General features: G+C 49.0%; 1 protein-coding gene across 3 annotated transcripts in view; it reads right to left on the bottom strand.

Moving 5' to 3' along the window:
* FAM168B (family with sequence similarity 168 member B) overlaps positions 1–16702 on the bottom strand; it is a 223894-nt gene that overhangs the window by 59509 nt on the left and 147683 nt on the right. For 2 of the 3 annotated variants that reach the window (XM_030216872.1, XM_030216871.1), the window contains exon 5: positions 3212–3232. The exons of the other annotated variant lie outside the window; for it this stretch is intronic. In XM_030216872.1, coding sequence (XP_030072732.1) covers positions 3212–3232 — 21 coding nt within the window. The remainder of the gene's footprint in view (positions 1–3211; positions 3233–16702) is intronic. 3 annotated transcript variants of the gene reach the window in all.

The raw sequence follows: 16702 nt of genomic DNA, 5'->3' as shown, positions 1-16702 counted from the left end.
ACCCCAGACAGACTCTGCAACACTGACTGTCCAAACCGACTGTCGCTCAAGGCAGTAGTGAGATGTGAATGTGTGAAGACCACGTCGTAGCCTTGCAAATCTCTTCTATGGAGGCTGACCAAGTGGGCCTCCAACGCAGCCATGGCTCTAACATTATGAGCCGTGACATGACCCTCCAAAGTCAGCCAAGACTGCGCATAAGTGAAGGAAATTGCAATCTGCCAGCCAACTGGATATGGTGCGTTTCTGGGTGGCGACCCCCATCCAGTTGAGATCAAATGAAACAAAAAGCTGGGCAGACTGTCTGACAGGCTTTGTCCGCTCCATGAAAAGGCAAATGCTCTCTTGCAATCCAATTTGTGCAAGCTGCTTTCACCAGGATGGGCATGAGGTCAGGGAAAAAATGTTGGTAAGACAATGGACTGTTTCACATGGAACTCAGACACCATCTTCGGCAGAAACTTAGGGTGGGTGCGGAGGACTACTCTGTTGTGATCAAATTTAGTATAAGGTGAATCCACTACTAGGTCTTGAAAGCTCACTGACCCTACGAGCTGAAGTAACAGCCACCAAGAAATCGACTTTCCAAGTACTTCAAATGACAGAAATTCAGTGGCTCAAAAGGAGCTTTCATCAGCAGGGTGAGAAAGACGTTGAGATCCCATGACACTGGTGGAAGTTTGACAAGGAGCTTTGACAAAAGCAAACCTCTCAAAGCGAACTAAAGGCTGACTAAAGGCTGTCTAGAGATAGGCTTACCCTCTACATATTGATGATAAGCACTAATTGCACTAAGGTGGATCTTTACTGAGTTGGTCTTGAGACCAGACTCTGATGTGTAGAAGGTATTCAAGCAGGGTCTGTGTAGGACAAGTAAAGGGATCTAGGGACCTGCTGTCACACCAGATGGCAAACCTCCTCCATTTAAAAGAGTAACAGCTCTTAGTGGAATCTTTCCTGGAAGACATCAAGACCCGGGAGACACCCTCTGAAAAAATCAAGGAAGCAAATTCTAGGCTCTCAACATCCAGGCCGTGAGACCCAGAGACTGGAGGTTGGGATGCAGAAGTGATCCCTCATTCTGTGTGATGAGGGTCGGAAAATACTTCAATCTCCACGTTTCTTCGGAGGACAATTCCAGAAGAGGGAATCATATCTGCTGCAGCCAATACGGCATGATCAAAATCATGGTTTCGCAGCCTTGCTTGAGTTTCATCAAAGTCTTTCCCACTAGAGGCATTGGATGATACAATCTGAGTGGCAAAAAGATCCACTGAGGGGGTGCCCCACGCTCGGAAGATCTTGCGGGCTACGCCCATACTGAGAGACCACTCGTGCGGTTGCATTATCCCTCTCAGCCTGTTGGCCAGGTCGTTGTTTACGTCTGCAAGTGGCTTGGAGAAACATGCCGTACTGGTGAGCCCAATTCCACATCTGGATGGCTTCCTGACACAGAGGGTGAGATCCGGTGCCCCCCTGCTTGTTGGTATAATACATTGCAACATGATTGTCTATTTGAATTAGAACAATTTGATAAGACAGCCTATCTCTGAAAGCCTTTAAAGCGTTACAGATCACTCAAAGCTCCAGGAGACTGATCTGAAGATTCTTTTCCTGGAGGAACCAAGCTCCTTGAGTGTGCCCATCTACATGAGCTCCCCAACCCAGGAGAGATGCATCCATCGTAAGCAATTCTTGCGGCTGAGGAATTTGGAATGGAAGTCTCAAGTCAAATTGGACAGAATTGTCCACCACTGAATAGAGTGTACAAGCTCTGGGGACACTTGGATGACATCTTCCAGTCCTCCCGTGGCTTGGTATCACTGAGAAACCAGGGTCCACTGAGCTGATCTCATATGCAGGCATGCCATGGGTGTAGTATATACTGTGGAAGTCATGTGGCCCAACAACCTCAACATCTGCCGAGCTGTGACCTGCTGTGAGGTTTGAACCGTGGACACGAGGGACACAAGATTGTCTGCTCACATCTCCGGAAGATAGGCTCGAGCCATCTGCATGTTGAGCAGGGTTCCTATGAATTTCAATTGTTGAACTGGGAGGAGATGGGACTTGGGGTAGTTGATAATGATCCCTAGCAGCTCCAGCACCCGAATAGTCATCCGTATGGACTCCCAAGTACCATCTTCCGAGGTGCTCTTCACCAGCCAACTGTCGAGATATGGGAACACATGGACTCCCCACGTTTGCGTAGTAACGCTGCAACTACCGCTAGACGCTGGACTGTCTTGGGGCCCTGCATAGCAGGAGGCCTCAAGACAGGTGGAGACCCACTTGACGCCTCACTGCTCCCAGTGTCTCGAAGCAGCCATTCCTACCGTAACTTCCGATGCTGGTGCAACAATCGATGTTGACACCGACTCCTCCAACCTCGATGCCGAAGAACCGGACTGGGCTCCAAAAATTTTCTCGCGTTGAGCCTCCCAGGAAACCTGGGGTCCTTTTCTTCATACAAAGACAAAGGACATAGTTGGCAGGGCTACGGCAAGGCCCAAGGCACTGAAGACACCAAGAATAGGTGTCTTTCCCTCGAGATGGTCTGGTTGCACCGGGTACAATGCTTGAAGCCACCGTGAGTCTTTATGGACATGGAAGGAAAAATCGCTTCGGCCATATCAAAAGTCGCGATGGTGTGTGAAAAAAGGACAAAAGAAGATAACTTGACCGGGCAGGCCTGAAAACGGCCCACGTCAAAAAAAGAAAAGAAACAGATGTGGGGCAAAACACTAAGAAAATAAAGGTCCTTTTTTTTTTTTTTTAAGAAGGAAAAACAAAACAAGCAGGTAGAAAATCGTAGAAAGGCACTCAAAAAATCTGGGCGTGTGAAGAGCCAGCAGAAAACGCAGCTGCTTCTCACGTAGAAAAAAACAAAACTAAGGCAGGCACTTGCACTTGCGTGCTGGAACGCGGCTTGCGCTCCTAAAAGCTCTGGATTTTTCTATGGCAAATTTGCCAAGCCAAGTGGCGCGGGATGGCGTCTCCCACTTGTGAGAAGAAGCAAGCCTGCTTCTTGGAGAAAATAAAATAGATCTGTCAACTAGATAGCAAGAAAAATATAAAAATTACAGAATACTACAAGCCTCAGAGCAGCAAACCAGTAAACTGTATAAAAATGATTTCACAGCAAATACAAATAAATATGGTGATCAAGCATGAGAGAGACTAACCATAACGGATCAAAAAGCAATCTTACCTTGAAGAAGTCTTCAGCAGGCTAAAAAAAAAAAAAGTTTATAACAATGGAAGTAAAAACACAACAGCTTTAAAACGCTGTTTCCCCCACCAGGTGAGGTGATTGACAGCTAACCCTAAGATCAGAGTCACAATGTCATAAACGTCAAACACTACTCAACCCCATATAAAATGCTGAACATTTTTTTTAAAGGTCCATTAAAAAAAAAAGAAACAGGGAACAATATTTCTAGATCAGGGCAACCTTTATACACAGAGGGCCACAAGAATGTCAGAATTATCCCTAGCAGGTTACAACATCACATAATGTTGGAACCAGAAATGGATAGGAGCTCCACAGACCTGTGATAAGTAAAAATGTAACTAAAACAATAGAAACAAACTGCTGGAGTTGCTATTCTGAAAATATCTGAAATACAGTATCTGGTAGACATGAAGGTAAAATTATGTATCATACCTGATAATTTTCTTTCCATTAATCATAGCTGATCAATCCATAGACTGGTGGGTTGTGTCCATCTACCAGCAGGTGGAGATAGAGAGCAATCCTTTTGCCTCCCTATATGTGGTCATGTGCTGCCGGAAACTCCTCAGTATGTCGATATCCAAGCTCCATCCGCAGGACTCAGCACTTAGAGAATTACACCCACAAAGGGACACTCTGCCCAGCTCACCACCGCCGAAACGGGGGAGGGGAATTAACCCAGCTCATCCCCACACAAGTGGGGGAGGGGAATCCGTCCAGCTCATCCCCGCGGAGCGGGGGAGGGACACCACACCCGCCGATGCGGGGGGGATCTGGCTTATCCTGCAACCGCAACCGCGGGAGGAGCTGACTGACCCTAACACCGCCGAAGCGGGAGGGGTACAAAGCTGCCCTACTGCCGCACGAAGCGGGAGGGAGCGCCGGCAGAATTTAAGTCTCAATCCAGCCCCGTAAAACGGAGGGGAGAGGAATGCAGCAGCTCACTGTAACACAAATTCGTCTCAACTCTTGAAGAATCCCTTGAAAAACTTGAACACGAAGTCCTCCTGAACAGGAACTGAAGACTAAACTTGAACCTGAAATGCAACCAGAATATAAACAATACAGATATCTGGGAGGGGCTATGGATTGATCAGCTATGATTAATGGAAAGAAAATTATCAGGTATGATACATAATTTTACCTTCCATATCATCATGCTGATCAATCCATAGACTGGTGGGATGTACTGAAGCAGTACTCACCCAGGGCGGGACATAGAAATCCCTGACCGCAACACTGAAGCTCCAAACCGGGCCTCCGCCCGAGCAGCCACAGTCAAGCGGTAATGCCTGGAGAAGGTATGGGCCGATGCCCAAGTTGCCGCCTTGCAAATCTCTTCCAAGGAGACGGACCCGGCCTCTGCCATCGAGGCCGCCTGAGCTCTAGTGGAGTGAGCCTTCAGCTGGATAGGCGGCACCTTCCCCGCGGCCACCTAAGCCGCTGCAATGGCTTCCTTGACCCATCTTGCCACTGTAGGCTTAGCAGCCTGCAGACCCTTACGAGGACCTGCAAACAGGACAAACAGATGATCCAAATTCCGGAAATCATTGGTCACTTCCAAGTATCTGATGATGACTCGTCTCACATCCAGATATTTGAGAGCAGAGTATTCCTCTGGGTAGTCCTCCCTACGAAAGGAAGGGAGACAGAGCTGCTGATTCACATGGAAGCGAGAAACAATCTTGGGCAGGAAGGAAGGCACTGTGCGAACAGACATTCCTGCCTCAGTGAACTGCAGAAAGGGCTCTCGACATGAGAGTGCCTGGAGCTCGGAAACTCTTCTGGCTGAAGTGATAGCCACCAAAAAGACTGCTTTCAACGTCAGGTCTTTCAGAGATGCCCTTGACAAGGGTTCAAAAGGCGGCTTCTGCAAGGCTCTTAGCACCAGGTTGAGATTCCACGCAGGCACCACTGAGTGCAGAGGAGGGCGCAGGTGAGTAACTCCCTTGAGAAAGCGCACCACATCTGGCTGCGAAGCCAGGGAAGCACCCTTCAGGCGGCCCCTGAAGCAAGCCAGAGCCGCTACCTGGACTTTAAGGGAACTGAGCGACAGGCCTTTCTCCAGACCTTCTTGCAGGAACGCCAACACTGAAGAAATTGGAGCAGTGAAGGGAGAAAGTGAGCCTGCTTCACACCACGCTGCAAAGGTACGCCAAACCCTGGCGTAAGCAGTAGAAGTAGAGCGCTTCCTCGCTCTCAGCATAGTGGCGATGACCTTGTCTGAGAAGCCCTTCTTTCTCAGACGCTGCCGCTCAATAGCCAGGCCGTAAGACCAAAGGGGGAGGGATCCTCCATCAACACGGGACCCTGATGCAACAGGCCCTGCTCCACTGGCAGCCGCAGAGGATCGTCCACTGAGAGCCTGATCAAGTCCGCATACCAGGGACGTCTGGGCCAGTCCGGACCCACCAGGATTATCCGGCCCGGATGCTTTGCCACCCGGTCTAGCACCCTGCCCAACATGGGCCAGGGCGGGAACACATAGAGAAGCTCCTGTGTCGGCCACTGTTGGAGAAGAGCATCTACTCCCAGGGATCGAGGGTCCCGTCCTCTGCTGAAAAAGCGCGGCACTTGGCAATTGGCCGATGACGCCATCAGATCTAGGCTCGGCTGGCCCCAGCGCTTCGTGATGTCCAAGAACGCCTGAGCAGATAGCTGCCACTCTCCGGAATCCAAGGTATGGCGACTGAGAAAGTCCGCCTTGACATTCATGACTCCGGCAATGTGGGCCGCTGACAGCTGTTCCAGGTTCGCTTCCACCCACTGGCATAGATTCATGGCCTCCTTGGCTAGAGGGGCGCTCTTGGTACCTTCCTGGCGGTTGACATAGGCCACAGCCATGGCATTGTCCGACAGGACCCGTACTGGCTTCAACGCCAGTACCGGGATGAACTCCAAAAGCGCCAACCGAATGGCTCTGAGTTCCAGGAGGTTGATAGACCACTTTGCCTCTGCAGGAGACCAGAGCCCCTGCGCTGTCCTTCCCAAGCAGTGGGCTCCCCAGCCCGACAAAGAGGCATTCCTGCAGACAAATCTGTCTGCAGCCACCAGCTCAGCGCCTTGCGCACTGCTGGGTCCAAGGGAAGGCGCACAGCATAATCCTCCGACACCGGAGTCCAGCGCTGCAGCAGAGAGTGTTGTAGTGGTCTCATATGAGCCCTGGCCCAGGGCACTACTTCCATCGTGGCCGTCATAGAGCCCAACAGCTGCATATAGTCCCAAGCCCGAAGAGGAGAGGCTACTAGGAACTGGTCCACCTGAGCCTGAAGTTTGACAATCCGATTGTCTGGCAGGAACACTCTGCCCACTTGGGTGTCGAATCGAACTTCCAGATACTCCAGGGACTGAGTCGGGCGCAGCTGGCTCTTCTCCCAGTTGATGATCCACCCAAGGGAGCTCAAAAGAGCAATCACCCGGTCCACAGCTTTGCCGCACTCTGCATAACAGGGGGCTCGGATCAACCAGTCGTCCAGATAAGGATGGACTTGTACTCCTTCCTTTCGCAGGAAGGCCGCGATGACCACCATTACTTTGGAGAAGGTCCGCGGAGCAGTAGCCAACCCGAAAGGGAGGGCTCTGAACTGGAAGTGTCGGCCCAGGACTGCAAAACGCAGAAAGCGTTGATGAGGAGGCCAGATGGGAATATGCAGGTACGCTTCCTTGATGTCCAAGGAAGCCAAGAACTCCTCTGCCTTCACTGCCGCTATAACAGAGCGGAGAGTCTCCATGCGAAAGTGCCGCACTTTCAAGGCCCGATTGACCCCTTTGAGGTCGAGGATAGGCCGGACAGAACCTCCTTTCTTTGGTACCACAAAGTAAATGGAGTAACTTCCCTTGCCAATCTGATTTTCTGGCACCGGAACGACCGCACCCAGGCGTATCAGGTTGTCCAAGGTCTGCTGCACTGCCACAGCTTTGACCAGAGACTTGCAGGGAGAGAGTACAAACCCGTCTCTTAAGGGTTGGCAGAACTCTAGCTTGTAGCTGTCATGATGACTTCCAGAACCCAAGCGTCTGAAGTTACCCTGGTCCACTCGCCCAGAAACGAGGACAGGCGTCCTCCAATCTGCACTGGGCCATGGACCAGGGCCCCGTCATTGGGTACGAGACCCTGGGGGAGGACCGGAGGGCGCACCTCCGGGACGGCGGTCTCTGCGAAAGGAATGCTGCTTGGGGGAGAAGTTCCTTTTGAAGGAAGAGGGGGCAGAGGAGCCCGACTTGCCCGGGCGGTACCGACAGGCTTCCTGAAACCGTCCTCTGGAGTTACCAGGGCGAGCACCACTGGCCCGAGCCCTGACCTCTGGTAACCTCTTGCCCTTAGACGTGCCGAGATCGGTCACAATTTTGTCCAGCTCGACCCCAAAGAGCAGCTTGCCTTTAAAAGGCAACTTAGCCAGGCGGGACTTAGATGCGTGGTCAGCAGACCAATGCTTCAGCCAAAGCCACCGCCGCGCAGAGACTGTCTGAGCCATACCTTTAGCCGAGGCTCTCAAGACATCATACAGTAAGTCTGCCAAATAAGCCAGGCCCGATTCCAGGGCCGGCCAGTCAGCCCTCAAGGAAGGATCCGAGGGGTAAGCCCGCTGCACAATCGTCAGGCACGCCCTGGCCACATAGGAGCCACAAACTGAGGCCTGCAAACTTAAAGCAGCCGCCTCGAAGGACGACCTTAAGGCCGCCTCCAATCTTCTGTCTTGGGCGTCCTTTAGGGCCGTGCCACCTTCCACCGGCAACGCCGTTTTCTTAGTCACCGCAGTGATTAAAGAATCCACAGTAGGCCAAAGAAAGGTCTCCCGTTCACTTTCCGGCAAAGGATAGAGGCGGGACATTGCCCTAGCCACTTTGAGGCTCACTTCCGGGACATCCCATTGAGCCGAAATCAAGGTGCGCATGGCATCATGCACGTGGAAAGGTTCTAGGCGGGCGCTTCGTCCCCAGCATAATGGCGGAGCCAACAGGGGCTGAGGGAAAGACGTCCACTGGAGAGGAAATCTTCAAATTGCTCATGGCCTGCATTAACAGGTTGGGCAAGTCCTCTGAGCGAAAGATCCGCGCTGCAGAGGGGTCATCCGCTCCATCCGAGCGGGAATCCGTCTCCTCCAAGGAATCCCCAAAGGACCGTTGGGAGAACTCAGATACGCTGCCCTCATCTACATCAGAGGAGACAGAGTCCTCTAAGGCCTGGAAACCCACCCGAGGGCGTTTACGTCCGGGGGCCTCAATCCCTTTATCGGACAAGGGACCAGGGGCAGCGTTTTGCATAAGGAAGGCCTGATGCAGCAGCAAAATAAACTCGGGGGAGAAACCCCCCAGACTGTGCACTTCAGCAGCCTGGGCCACAGCCCTAGACGCACCCTCAACCGGCGCTCGCAAGAGCGGGGGAGAAACATGCTGCGCATCCAAGATGGCGTCCGGCGCGACACTCCGCGAAGGAGCCGCGCGGGAAGAACAGCGCTTAACTTTAGCCGCTTTTCTGCCGTCGCCCAAATGAAGGGCGGCCATGGCATTAACGTCTCCCACCTCAAGGGCGGCCCAAGAAGAAGCCGTCCGAGCAGCGTGGCCGGCCAAGATGGCGGAGGTGAGCAGCGGGGGATGGGCGTTTATGGCGGGGAAAAACCGCCGCACCGGAAGAACCGGGACACTGACCAGCCTCCAAACTGACACCCAACAAGGGCGAATCAGACTTTAAAACCCCCGCATCCCCGCTAAGACGCGCACACGCGGTCCGGGGTCTGATTCTTTGCGCCCTCGCCCTCCGACGCCATCAGCCACGTGGAGATCAATCGGGGAACCCCCTGCCCGCTACAAAAAGGTAAAATTACCTGCTTTCCGCTCCGAGCTGTAACGACCTGGTGTCCCAGTGAGTAGCTGCAATAAACGTTTAAATAAACGTCGAAATAAACGCCCTTAAGGACGTCCAAAATTTTTTTTTTTTTTTTTTTAAACGGAGCCAGCGGGAGGGGGGAGAAAAGGAGGGACCTGGCACCACCAGGTTTGCACTTGCTCAAGAAGAGCCCTCAACCCCAGGCACTCAACAAAACCTAAAAATTAGGCTTGGAGGCCTAGCCAGAGCTGCTGCTGTGTGTGACCACCACCTGCTGAGATAGAGAACATACTGAGGAGTTTCCGGCAGCACATGACCACATATAGGGAGGCAAAAGGATTGCTCTCTATCTCCACCTGCTGGTAGATGGACACAACCCACCAGTCTATGGATTGATCAGCATGATGATATGGAATCGTTTGTTTACTCCTCCCAAAAATTCAAGCACTAGGGGGCACGCAATAAAGCTATAAGTAGTAAACTGGAGAAAATATTTCTTCACTCAATGTGTAATTACAACTCTGGAATTCGTTGCCAGAGAACGTGTTAAAAGAAGTCAGCTTAGCAAAATTTAAAAAAAGTGTTTGGACAATTTCCCAAGTCCAAAAGCCACTGCTTGTTTCTAGGATAAGCTGCATAAAATTTGCTTTACTCTTTTGCTATATTGCCAGGTACTTGTGACCTGGATTGGCCACTGTTGGAAACAAGATACTGTGCTTGAAGGACCTTCGCTCTGACCCAGTATGGCAATGCTTATGTTATTAATGACATTTTCTGTGTATACTTCCTATGGTCTCACGGAATGCAAACAAACTCATAAATAAATAGAACATTCATTTACCATGTCCCAAAATGCTCAAAGTGACATCATTCAACGGAGCCTGGTGCGGATGCCGCCTAGCGAGTATAGCTTTTAAGAAAGTGCTGGAAGTGTCCCACCGCGCATGTGCGGGTGTCTTCCCGCCTGACACGAGTGCAGGTCTCTCAGTAAGAAAACATAGCTCAAGGAGACAACTACTAGGGGAGGTGGGAGGGTATGTGAGAATACTTGGTCTGCTGTCCTTGGAGAACACTTGCTACAGGTGAGTAACTTCGCTTTGTCAGAGGACAAGCAGGCCAGATAAGCTACCAGGCTCACTGAAAACAATGCTAGGACAATAGAAACTCAAAACGTCGAGGCCTTGATGTCAACTGAAACTACATACAAACTGTTCAAGATAGTAGTGAGATGTGAATGTGTGAACTGAAGACCACGTTGCAGTTTTGCAGATCTCTTCAATGGAGGCTGATCTCAAGCGGGCTACCAACATAGCCATGGCTCTTCTGAGCCATGACATGAACCTCAAGAGTCTGTCCAGCCTCGGAATAAGCGAAGGAGATGCAGTCTGCTAGACAAATGGAAATTGTGCATTTGCTGATGGCTACCCCCCATCCTGTTTGGATCAAAAGAAACAAAAAGCTTGGTGGACTGTCTATGGGCTTTAATCCTCTCCAGATAGAAGGCTAAGGCCTGCACAGAGATGGTAAGCACTGATTGCACAGAGGTGTACCCTTACAGAGTTGGTTTTTAAACCAGACCCAGAGAGGTGTACCCTTACAGAGTTGGTTTTTAAACCAGACCCAGAGAGGTGTAAGAGTTACTCAAGCACTTTTGTGTAGGGCAAGTAAGAAGATTTAGGGCCTTGCCCTCACACCAGATAGCAAATTTCCTCCATTTAAAATAACATTTCTTAGTGGAATCTTTCCAGGAAGCAAGATTCTGGAGACACCCCCAAGCAGAATCAATGAATGAAACTAGGCTCTCAACATGCAGGCCTTGAGGGCCAGGGACTGGAGGTTGAGGTGCAGAAGGAACCCCTCCTTCTGCAAGATGAGGGTGAACACTTCAATCTCCACAGCTCTTCAGAGGACAACTCCAGAAGAAACGGGAACCAGATCTGCTTCAGCCAATATGCAGTGAGTAGGATCATAGTTCCCCGATCTTGTTTGAATGTCAGCAAAGTCTTTTCTAAGAAAGGTATGGTAGGATATGCATACAGAAGACCCTCCCCCCAATGGAAGAGAAAGGCATCTGATGCTAGTCTGCTGTGTGATCCAAGCCTGGAACAGAACTGAGGAGACGAATGGCATAAAGATCAACCGAGGGGGTGTCCCACTCTTGGAAGATCTTGTGGGATATGCTCATGCTGACAGAACACTTGTGAGTCTGCATCTGTCCGCCAGACTGTTCTCCTTGCCAGCCAGGTACATGATCCGGACAACCGCAGAACCATCCCGTGAAAGATGGCCCACTGACACATCCCTACTGCCTGACACAAGGGGTAGGATCCCGTAATCCCCCGTTTGTTCACACAGTACATCGCAACTTGGTTGTCTATTTGAACAAGAACAATCAGGTTCGGCAGCCAATCTCTGAATAGAGCATTCAATATGGCCCTTCGCTCCAGGAGACTGATGTCTATAGATCTGTATCCTGAGCAGACCATGTCCCATGGGTGTGAAGCCCATCCACATAAGCTCCCCAACTGAGGTTTGATTCGTCCATTGTTGGGCTGCACGTTAATCACGATTAAAAAATGTAATTGGAATTCATAATTGCTGCCCTCCTTCTGCCTACCTCCCACACCTTCAATCAAAATCCTCCTGCTGTGGATGGTCTGACATCTTCCCCCCCCCCCCCCCCCCCCCCACCATCCCTGGTGTACCTTTCCAAATCCAAGAAAGTCTTCAGCCCTGTAGCACGCCAGTGGCAGCCATACTCAAAGGCTGTCTGTGGCCTTCACTGGGCTTTTCCCTCTGACCTGTTCCGTCCCCTTCTGATACAGTTTCCTGTTTTTAGAAGGGCAAGACGAGACAGAACTGTAGTCAGCAGCAAAAGGGGAGGGAAAGAAGCCGAACTGAGGGAGAGGAGGATGGAGGAAGGGCAGTGGAGGGAGAGAGAAAGAGAAGAGAAAAAAGAAAAATAGAGGTATTGTATGGGAGAAGAGAGAGAAAGAAAAAGAAAGAGGTATTGGATTGGGGGGGAGGAGTGGGAGAAATAGTGGACCCGAAGAAGGGCAGTGGAGAGAGAAAAGAGAGGGAGAGAGAGAGAAGTTGGGTAGCTGAGCCCCGCCAGCCGAAGAAATCCACTGCTTGAATCACCCCCTTCCTCCTTGTACAACCCTCAGGAACGAGGAAGTCAGTGGCATGCCTCCAGCCACCGACTCTTTCATTTCCCAAGTTTGTGCATAAACAGAGTATGCACGTGGAGTGCCAGCATCGGAGGTTGGAGGCACCTAGCTGACTTCTTTGCTCCTAACACAGTATAAGGAGGAAGGGGGCCGCTTTGGCAGTGGATTTCTTCAACTAAGATTTGCAACAGAGTGGACACCTGGGAGGGAGTGGAAAGCATGAAAAGGAATCTGAGGAAGCTAGAAGAATGGTCTAAGGTTTGGCAATTAAAATTCAATGCGAAGAAATGCAAAGTGATGCATTTAGGGAGTAGAAACCCCCGAGAGACTTATGTGTTAGGCGGTGAGAGTCTGATAGGTACTGAGGGGGAGAGGGATTTTGGGGTGATAGTATCAGAGGATCTGAAGGCGACGAAACAGTGTGACAAGGCAGTGGCCGTAGCGAGAAGGTTGCTAGGCTGTATAGAGAGAGGTGTGATCAGCAGAAGAAAGGAAGTGTTGATGCCCCTGTACAAGTCGTTGGTGAGGCCCCACCTGGAGTACTGTGTTCAGTTTTGGAGGCCGTACCTTGCGAAGGATGTTAAAAAAATGGAAGCGGTGCAAAGAAAAGCTACAAGAATGGTATGGGATTTGTGTTCCAAGATGTATGAGCAGAGACTTGCTGACCTGAACATGTATACCCTGGAGGAAAGGAGGAACAGGGGTGATATGATACAGACGTTCAAATACTTGAAAGGTATTAATCCGCAAACAAATCTTTTCCGGAGATGGGAAGGCGGTAGAACGAGAGGACATGAAATGAGATTGAAGGGGGGCAGACTCAAAAAAGATGTCAGGAAGTATTTTTTCACAGAGAGGGTGGTGGATGCTTGGAATGCCCTCCCGTGGGAGGTGGTGGAGATGAAAACAGTAACGGAATTCAAACATGCGTGGGATATGCATAAAGGAATCCTGTGCAGTAGGAATGGATCCTCAGGAGCTTAGCCAAAATTGGGTGGCGGAGCAGGTGGGGGAAGAGAGGTTGGTGGTTGGGAGGCGAGGATAGTGGAGGGCAGACTTATACGGTCTGTGCCAGAGCCGGTGATGGGAGGCGGGACTGGTGGTTGGGAGGCGGGAAATACTGCTGAGCAGACTTGTACGATCTGTGCCCTGAAAAAGGCAGGTACAAATCAAGGTAAGGTATACACATATGAGTTTATCTTGTTGGGCAGACTGGATGGACCATGTAGGTCTTTTTCTGCCATCATCTACTATGTTACTATGTTAACTGGTGGGGCTTCAACATCCCCACTAGCAAAGGTATGATACCTAATATGGGGGGGAGGGGAGGAAATATGTTGCCCCTAGTCCACTCCTGTGCCCCCCCCCCCCCCCAAATGGGTTGCTAGATATGCCCCATATTTAATCGTGATTATAAACTTTAATCGAATGCAGGTCTAATCCATTGTCAATACCTTCTGAGGAGGTGGAATTTAGAATGGCAGTCCAACGGTCAAATCTGGTGAATTGTCCAGCAGAGATAGAAGTAAACTAGACAGAGGGATACAAATGACATCCGTTAGGTTCCCTGTGGCTTGAGACCACTGGGAACCTAGAGTCTATTGGGCTCTTCTCTAGTGGAGACGAGCCATGGGAGTGACATGCACTTTGGAGGCCATGTGGTCTAGTAATCTCAACATCTGATGAACTGTGACCTGCTTCCTGCTGCAGACCTGCAAGGCAAGAGCAACCAAGGCATCTGCCCTTGCTTGTGACAGGAAAGCCCGAGCTTGCACTGTGTCAAGCAGTGCTCCTATGTATTCCAATTGCTGTACTGGGTACAGGTGGAATTTGGGGTAGTTTTTCATGAACCCTAGTAACTCCAGCAACCAATTACTTCTTTGTACGGACTCCTGCGCCCCCTCCTGTGATACGCTCTTCACTAGCCAATTGTCCAGGTAGGGAAACTCAAGCTCCCAGTCTGTGTAATGATGCTGCGACGACTACCAGGCATGTTCCTAAAGACCCAGGGAACTGATGTAAGGCCAAAAGGCAGAACATGGATACTGACAGTGGTGTTTCCCTAATCAAAATCTGAGATACTTCCTGTGACTAGGAAGCATTAAAATGTGGATACAGGCATCCTTTAAGTCCAGAGAGCACAGCCAATATTTTTATTGAATCATGGGGAGAAGGGTGCCTACAGAAATCATCCAGAACTTTATTTTGATCAGGAATTTGTTCAGGACTCTTAAGGTCTCAGATGAGACAAAATCTCCCCATTTTTCTGGCCACGAGAAAATACTGGGAATAGAATCCCTTCTTCCCCTGGTGGTATGGGTTTGGCCACAATGGTCTGGATAAGGCCGGAAATTTCCTCTACTTGCTTGAGCCAATGAAAGATGCTCTCGGTGGGCAATTTGGTGGTTTCTGATGCCAATGAAGTGCATGCCTGAGATGGATTATTTGAAGAACCCACTAGTTGGAAGTTACAACAATTTTTTTTCCAACAACGCAAATGGGCAAAGTGAGATTGTCAGTTGACTCTGACATTCATTTTTCGCATATTAAGCAAAATCGCAATAATTAATAATATGAAGTGTATTAAATTAATGCAAATCTGAAAAAGAGAAGTTATAAAGATTCTTATGTTATGACAGAAACATACAACTACACCTGCACAGTACAGTACAGAATCCTATAGCCAAAACATGCTAATACGCAGCAACAATAAGGTACTTACAGAATATTTAACGAATGTCATTAGTGTAGAAGCACCGCTAGTAGACTAACAGATTCATATAGCATACAAAAAATGAATTATACACTTTAAACTTCAACAGAAATGGAAAGAAAATGACAATATAGAAAAATGCATGTTGAAGTATATGACGTTGCGATAGCAACGTCCTCAACTTTGTCCTTATATGCCAGCGATGAAAAACCAACCCTACTTTTTTAAGGGGTTTGAAACATGCTCTAATGAAAATGATTAAAAAGAGTTTCCAGAAGGTCTTTTTTTGTAAAAGTGGGCTAAAAATACCCTATTTTTGGTGGTTTTGCAAAAATCATCAACTTTGCACTCAATTTGTGAACTAATGGAAAATATTAGGAGAATGAAATTTTATATTCGAAAACCTTGTGTTGATAAGTTGTTGTGTGCAAAGTGTCAAGTTTATTACACCTTTAATTCCAGAGATATAAAAAGCCAAACTCTACAATTTTTTCGTGCCGCAAATTTTTCAAACCAAGTTTCCTCCAAGTTTTCTTCACGGAAATCGCTCATGAAGATTTTTTTTATTATTTTATTTAATAGAGCACAAAAAGTTGTACAAGATGGCCAAGTTTTGTTTCTCTCAAGAAAATATTGCCGGAGATAAAGTGTCTCAAAGTTGCCAAAATCTCGGAGTCATACCATAGAAGGCTGCAGTATGGGGGTCAAACAGATTACTATATCTCAGCAAGTACTGCATCGGCAAATGTAAAACTTTACCAATGTTCATTGGGGACAAGTATGAATGTTCACAGAAAATTTCATCGAAATCCATGATGGTCACGCAGGGACCACCAGACCACTTGACATGGAATGACCCAATTTAAATTTTACAAGTAGAGAAAACTTGCAATGAAATACAGAGAAAAAAAATGATATTAAAGAAAAAATATCACAGTTAAGTTTTACAACTAAACTCTTCCTTAGACCACAAAATAGAAATCAAGGAGGGGGAAGTAAAGTAAAACTAAGGAGATCACATTTCTTAAGGTACAAAAAAAAAAAAGGAAAATGACTTAACCCTACTACTACTACTACTTAGCATTTCTATAGCGCTGCCGGGGTTACGCAGCGCTGTACAAGTTTAAGATGGGGAAGGACAGTCCCTGCTCAAGAGAGCTTACAATCTATCTGCCCTCAAAGTGTTCCAATCCAGCCCTTAAATTCAGCAATTTCCCCTCCATCCATATCCAGCATTTCTCCTCATTCCCCTCCCCTCTGTCCATCCATGAGCATCTACTTCTTCTGTCTTCCCTCCCTTCCATCTATGTCCAGCATTTCTCCTCTCTCCCTTCCCCTCCATCCGTGTGCATCTCCTTCCTTTGTCTTTCCTTCCCTCCATCCATGTCCAGCATTTCTCCTCTCTTCCCTCCATCCATGTGCATCTCCTTCCTGACCCCTCCCCTCCATCCATGTCCAGAAACTCTTCATTCTCCCCTGCCCTCTCCTCCATCCACCCATATCCCACAAAATTCCTCTCTCCCCTGCCCCAATATTAGCCCCAAACACAAATATTTTATACTGAATAAAATCAGTGCCAGTGCCAATCCCTGAGGCATTCCACTACTCACCTTTCTTTCCACCAAGTGAATTTTATTTGTCGCCATCCTCTGCCACCTGTCAACCAATTTCTGATCTAGTTTACCAACTTGTGTCCCATCCCCAAGCTCCAAGCCCCTCAGTTTATTTTTGAGCATCCTATGAAGGACATCAAAGTT

Source organism: Microcaecilia unicolor, chromosome 10, assembly GCF_901765095.1.
Source record: "Microcaecilia unicolor chromosome 10, aMicUni1.1, whole genome shotgun sequence".
In the NCBI taxonomy this organism is placed as follows: domain Eukaryota; kingdom Metazoa; phylum Chordata; class Amphibia; order Gymnophiona; family Siphonopidae; genus Microcaecilia; species Microcaecilia unicolor.
This window is presented reverse-complemented; position numbering and strand designations above follow the sequence as displayed.